The sequence below is a fragment of the Lipotes vexillifer genome, unplaced genomic scaffold (genome assembly GCF_000442215.2).
Source record: "Lipotes vexillifer unplaced genomic scaffold, Lipotes_vexillifer_v1.1 scaffold382, whole genome shotgun sequence".
NCBI classification, from domain to species: Eukaryota; Metazoa; Chordata; class Mammalia; order Artiodactyla; family Lipotidae; genus Lipotes; species Lipotes vexillifer.
In genome coordinates this window covers 3,394,073-3,400,663 of record NW_006780611.1, presented here as the reverse complement: position 1 = coordinate 3,400,663, position 6,591 = coordinate 3,394,073, and the positions used below count along the sequence as shown (strand labels likewise).

General features: G+C 57.6%; 1 protein-coding gene across 1 annotated transcript in view; it reads left to right on the top strand.

The window, feature by feature from the left end:
• GRAMD4 (GRAM domain containing 4) overlaps window positions 1-6,591 on the top strand; it is a 44,273-nt gene that overhangs the window by 2,329 nt on the left and 35,353 nt on the right. The window contains exon 2 of the mRNA XM_007454087.1: window positions 2,090-2,210. Coding sequence (XP_007454149.1) covers window positions 2,090-2,210 — 121 coding nt within the window. The remainder of the gene's footprint in view (window positions 1-2,089; window positions 2,211-6,591) is intronic.

Here is a 6,591-nt window from a genome sequence, read left to right as displayed (position 1 = left end):
GAGGGGAATGGGGGGAGGGAGGGGGTCCTGGACGGGCAGACGGGCTCGAGGGGCCGCAGCGGTGGAGGTTGGGTGATGTCCAGGGCAGGGTGTGTCTGTGGTCGGCGGAGGGCCGTTGAAGAGAACGACGAGGGGTCTGAGGCCAGGGTCCCCCGAGTGGTTGGTGACAGGCCAGTAAGGAGAGGGGCAAGGAGGCGAGGACCAGAGCCCTAGAGCTGGGGCAGAGGCAGAGACCCCACGCACGTGGAGGTGCAGCGGGCATCGGCTCCAGGAGCCGGGGGTGGAGAGACGCGGTTCTAGGGAAGCTGGGGGAAGAAGCAGGCAGGCCACCTCCCTGGTTTCGTGGCAGCAGCGCTGCAGCCTTGGGGGTCCCGAGTCCAGGCTCCCGACCCCAAGTTTAGCGTTGCTCTTGGCAAGTCTGAAAAGGGGTCAGCTGGAGGGACCCAAGGGGCTCACGGAGGGGTTTGGACCCCAGGATTTCAGGGCACCCCCCCCCCGGCGCCTGCCATCCGCATCGGGGTGCCCCCTCCAGCTGTCTGGCTCCCCAGAGCTGGTGGTCCTCACCGTCCCTGCCGTCCTGTGGGCGCCCAGCTGAGCTGCTGCAGCTTCGACACTGAGTCTGGCCAAAGCCACGAGGGTCCCAGGCTCTCTTGGACCCGGGGGCCCCTGTAGGAGCTCTTGAAGTTCTAGGGCAAGTTCCAGGTGAGCTTAATTCCAGCGGCTTAGAGACTAACACGCGTCACAGCCTTCTGAGGACGTGGATTCACATGTCCAGACGGGGCTGCAAACCGCGGGATGCCCTGCCTGCTTTGGTGGGAACTTGCTGACATAATGGAGTCCCGTATTCTGCTTCCAAATCAGTGTAGAGCTGCCTTTCCGGGCCAGCCCCTGCCCTCTGCTCTGGGGCCACCATCTTGGGCACCGAGGTTGGGGATGGGCCGAGGAGGGACAAATTCATCTGCGGGGACCAATGGGCGAGCCTGGGCCATCTTCCCCATGCAGAGCAGGGGGCGTACCCTGCCTTTCGCCTACTGCCCAGTCTCCGCATACCTGCCCCTGCCAGGCCCACGGGGCGGGCAGGTAAACATGGCCTGGTCCCTGCCCTCTGGGACCTCATGCCCCGGTAGCCAGAGAAGCTGAAAGTCCAGGAGGTCACGTGCCAGGACAGGGCAGCCGTGGGCTAGAGGGTCTTTCTGGCCCCTTTTGTTCCCCAGTGTGAGCTGCTGCTTCCCGGGGTGTGGCCTCCGAGCAGATGACCTGTGCCTGGAGCGATCACTGGGGCTGTCACGGACCCTGTCCATGCCGGGTGTCCCCTTCCTCACCCTGCCTTTGGGGTGTGGTCGTGGAGACCAAAACTGGGGCGTCAGATCACCCCGTCGCACAGCAGGGCGCTCAGGTGCCGCCCTCACCAGGTCAGCAGTGGGGTGGGCGTGAGCCGGCAGCCCCACTGTGCCCCGGGCAGGCCTGGCTGTGCCAACGTGCGCACCCCTTTCCAGCGGGCAGTGGTGGCCTGAAACCGGAGCCTACCCTGGGCCCGGCGGGATGGCGGGTGGTGGCTTTAATTAGCCTTCTGTGGGAAAGGACAGGCCCCTGTTTGGAGTTCGCTCACCTCAGAGCCTGGCACGTGGACGCGCCCTGCCCCACCTCCCCGGAGTCCTGTTGCTGCCTCTCCCAGGGCAGGAGGGCGACAGACCCTGTGGCCAGGCCCACCCTCCTCCTGGGAGGTCGCCACGTGAGCCAGGGCAGTTTTCGATGGTTTCCTTCCCTCTGCAGCCTGAGAGCTGTGTTGTGACCGTCAGGAGGCTTAGCGTCACGCTTCCAGTTTTGCCTTTACTGTTGCTGGAAGTCGGCCTCACCAGGGCTCTGAGGATGTCCCCGTTGTCTGAAATGTCCCTTCTACCGACAGGTGAAGCCAAGGTGAACTGATGCGAGTTCTAAGGCAGAGCCAGTGTCTTCCTAGGCCGGTGGCCCTGTGGACCAGCCCTTCTAGACCACGGGGTCCTTGGGGGGTACCCCTTAGAGAACTGGTCGATGTGGACCCAGGATGCTTCCGGGAGGCTCCTCTGAGCTTTTGGTGTTTTCCTTCTAGGCTGGGCCAGGGACCCTCATCATGGCTGCAGGAGTCCAGGACTTTAACCGGACAGAGTTTGATCGCTTAAATGAGATCAAAGGTCACCTGGAAATCGCCTTATTGGAAAAACACTTCTTACGTGAGTACCAGTGGGGGAGGGAGGGGCAGAGGGGACGCTGTCCTGCAGGAGTGCAGCTGGGTCACAACAGGTGTCACCAGGCTAGCAGTGGGGACGGGTGTGGACGTCCCCACATGGCCTCTTGCATCCTGAGTCTGCATCTCCCTTTGCTGCTCCACAAAGCTCAGCACTCCTGTCTGGATGTGGCTACGATGCCTTTATTCTGAGATAGACGAGAACGTCACTGGGGAAGGAATAAGACGCCCCTGGAAGTTCTCTTTATTTTAGTGAATCTGGTGCGTGGCCATGCTTAACTCAGCATGTAATAGAGCTTTTTGGAGGAGTCTGAAATTTTCTGTTCTCTGTAGTTTGCACATCAAGGAGGGAGTGTGGGAGGGGGCACAGTGGGGTTTCATTGTCTGTTGGCCGCAGGCATGGGTACCTTGGCATTTGGCATTTGTGTTGCTTAACTGTCGGCCCTCCTGCTGGGGGTGTTGGCCTGTGGGTAGTGATGATAGTAGAGATGGTTCTGGAAGGGCCTGCGGGGCTCCTCTCGGAGATGATCTCATTTGGTGAGTTGCCTTTACTCCTCTCACCACCCCTCTGTCCTGCCTTGCAGACGAGGAAACGGAGGCACCAGGGCTAAGAGAAGTGATCCTACTGGTAGGTTAAGTCTTCTGACTAGTGGGGGTTTAAACCAGGCAGACTAGTCCTGAAGCCCACGCATGTGACACAGTGTTTTCACAGCTGACAGCAGGGTGTGGGCGATGCTATTAGGGGAACAATACAGGGAGAAAGAAGCAGCTTTGCCCCTGTGTGCCCAGAGCCAGTCACATCTGGGCCATGAGGAGAGGCCCAGGGCAAGGCACCTCCCTTGGGCGTCGTGCCCAGCTGGGGCCTCCCTCTGATACCTGGGACCAAGCAGCTGGCGCCCTTGCTTGCCCGCAGGCACCCGCCCTCTGTCCCCACCTGAGTCCTCTTCCTCTTTCGTCTAGCGTCTCCCTCATTTATGTGACAAGTGTCATCTGAGCTCCAGCCGTGGGCACCCCGGCTGTGCCACCCATGCAGCGCGCGGGGCCCGTCGGCTGCAAACGAAGGCGGGGCGTCAGCGCCGCGGTGGGAAGCCTTGGGGGCCTGCCTTCATCTCCCAGACGTGGGCCGCGTGGCTCTCACTACATTTCTGTGCACCTTCCAGCCACCACGTGCTGCAGCCCCGTCTCCCCCCAGGCCCCTCTTGCTGGTCCGTACCTCCCTGGGCGAGCATGTGTGTGCACGCACGTGTGTACGCGCACGAGCTCTGGGCGTGTGCCCGTCTGCAGCCCACTGGCCAGCGCTCGCCCGCAGGGTCTGAGCACCGAGGTTCTGAGGACGGTGCTGTGGAGTGACTCAATCTCCCCGCGAGTCTGAGGTTGCGGCTGACCTGGCTGGGGAGACGGGTCTGGGCTGGGTCTGCTGGGACCGCACGTGCTGTGGGCGGTGAAGGCCCTGCCTCGTCAGGCCCTGGTGCCTGTGGCCTCGGCCTTTGCCGAGCTCCCGCGGGGTGGCTCTGCGTGAACGGCGGGACAGCCCAGGTGGTCTCGCCAGTGCTGAGCGGGCCCTGCTGGGTGGAGGCTGTGCTGCACAGCAGAGCTGGACGGCCCTGCTCGAGGCAGCAGTGGGTGGAGCCTTGTGAAAGTGCCTTTGGTGGGTCACGTGGAGGATATTGGTGGTTTCACGGGGTTCGAGGAACCCGCAGAGTCGAGGGCTCTCAACAAAAGGGGAAGTGTCTGTGCGAGCATCCAACAGGCAGCCCCCCGCCCCCAGCCGGGGGGGGCAGTGTGAGGCTTCCAGGAGAAGGGGTTACGGGCGGGGCGGGCGGGGAGCGAGTGTCCACCCGGCAGCCGGGTGGGCAGGACAGCTGCGACCCACAGGGATGCCTGTCTGGGGCCACCCTGCTCTGTGTTGAAAAAAGGAAAAGAAAAGAGGCCGTCTGGCTCCGGATCGGCATCGCTGGCGTCCTTGGACCGGTCCTCGTGGCCTGCCCTCCGTGTTTTACCAGAAGAGTAAAACAGTGGGTAGCTCATGTTGTAAAAGTGCAGAGTTCCACTTTGGCAGCTCGGGGCCGGGTGGGGAAGGTAATAATTATGGGCATTTTTTTTTAGTTATGGGAAATTTTAGATGGATCAGAAATAGAGGACGTGGTATAACGCGCCTCTCACGCACCTGCCGTCGGTTTCAGCAAGAATCGCCTCGCGGCCAGGCTGGTTCCCTCCAAGCCCCCACCTACAGCCCCTCTCCCCCAGGTCTTTTGAAGCAAATCCCAGCCAGCATCCTGTCATTTGACCCATAAATATTTTAGTAGATAGCTCATCATGGGTTTTTGTTTTTGTTTTTTGGCTGTGCCGCGCGGCTTGCAGGATCTTAGTTCCCCGACCAGGGATCGAACCCGTGCCCCCCTGCAGTGGAAGCACAGAGTTCTAACCACTGGACTGCCAGGGAAGTCCCTCATTCTGTTTTAAAAACAAAAGTCCTGAGTCCAGTATTACAAGTAAAAAAGTCAAGTTTTTCTTGAATATCATCAGATACCCAACTTAAGCTCCGATTTCCCCAGTTGTCTGGTCATTTTTTGGGCAACTCTGGAATCAAACCAGGTCCATAGGTTGTGACTGGTAGATATGCCTCTCCTGTCTTTTACTCTGCCCGTTCTCCCTGCATCTGTTTTTGCTCTTTGTTGAGGAAACCAGGCCGTCTGTGGGTGGGGTCTCCACCCTGGACCTTGCTGAGCGCATCCCCGTGGTCCCGACACATGAGCCAGCGTGTCCTCCGTCCCTTGGTGCTGGTGGGGTGGGGGGGGGATCTTTGGGAGGACTCCCTCCCCTGTGGGGGTGGTGGAGGAGCGTGCTTTCCTGAGGCCGTTTCTTTTGTCCTGTATGGTGACCTGGGTCATTATGGCTTCCATCCATCATCTCATTAGAGGTTGCAAATATTAATGTTCGACTTCTGACATTCTTTCTCCATTTATTAACCCAACATATTTCTGAAAACTTAACTGTTTGGTTGCCCCAAGACGTCGTTCATATAGGAAAGTCAGGAGACATGCTTGAATTCTTCCTTGATATTTCCAGCTTTCAGAGTAACGAGTTGGTTCTCTGCTTAGAGCATCCTCCAGAGGGTGAGGGTGTTAGGCTTTTGCGGGGGGTTTTGGTGTCATCATGAGATCATGGATTTAAACATAGTTTAATGAGTCTTAATCGCCATGGTTATCGTCTCATTGGTGCTCAGATAGACCCACCTCTGGTCTGGGTTTGTCTGTTGCTTCCTCAGGATGAAACTCAGGTCAGAGTGTCACAGGTATGATGCTGTGTCCACAGTGCATCTGACCAGGAGGTCTGTGATGTCATTTTGTCCCCATATGCATGTTGTAGAGCGTTCGTTGGGTTTTTTTTTTAAATATTTATTTATTTATTTTTGGCTGTGTTGGCTTTCTCCAGTTGCGGAGAGCGGGGGCCATTCTTCATCGCGGTGCGCCGGCCTCTCACTCTCGTGGCCTCTCTTGTTGTGGAGCACAGGCTCCAGACACACAGGCTCAGTAGTTGTAGCTCACGGGCCCAGTTGCTCCGCGGCATGTGGGATCTTCCCAGATCAGGGCTCGAACCCGTGTCCCCTGCATTAGCAGGCAGATTCTCAACCACTGCGCCACCAGGGAATCCCTCGTTGGGTTTTTTAAAAAAATTAATATTGTAAAGCAACTATATTCCAATAAAAGTTAATTTTTAAAAAAATTAAATTAATTTCTGTAGTTATCTAAAATTGTTTCCATGGTTCCAAAGTCAGGGTATTTTCAGAGAAATCAGGTTTCTCTCCCTGTAACCCTCATTCCTTCTCTTCCCCTATAGATAACCAGTTGTCTTTTAATTGTACAGTCTCTCCTTCCATTGAATTTTTATAGAAGCAAATATGTGTATTTGGCCTACCACCCCCCTTAGGTAAATGTCTGTGTGTTCTCACTTTCTCCACACCGACATCATGTCCTGGAGGTCCCTCCAAAATGGTTCTCAAAGCTGTCCCCTGTTCCGTGTTCCATCTGCATCTGCCCTGTGGCTGTAGGGTGTGGGTAACCTGCCTGCTCCCTGTTCCCTGTTACATAGTCACAGGTGGTTCTCAGCAGGCGGTCTGTGCCTTGAGTGCACGGGCCACACTTATTTCTATACTCTGAGGATCTAGCGTGATGCCCTGGATCTAATAGGAGCTCAGTGCTTGGAGGGATGCCTTGCAGGGAAACCTGGTCAGAGCTGGAGTTTGCACAGAGAGACTGTCCCTCCCTGCACTCTCTCTTCCGTCTCAGTACCCAGGGGAGTACAGTGTGGAGGAAAGGATGTTGTCCCCCCTTGGGACCCACAGAGGTGTTTTGGTTGCTGCTGAA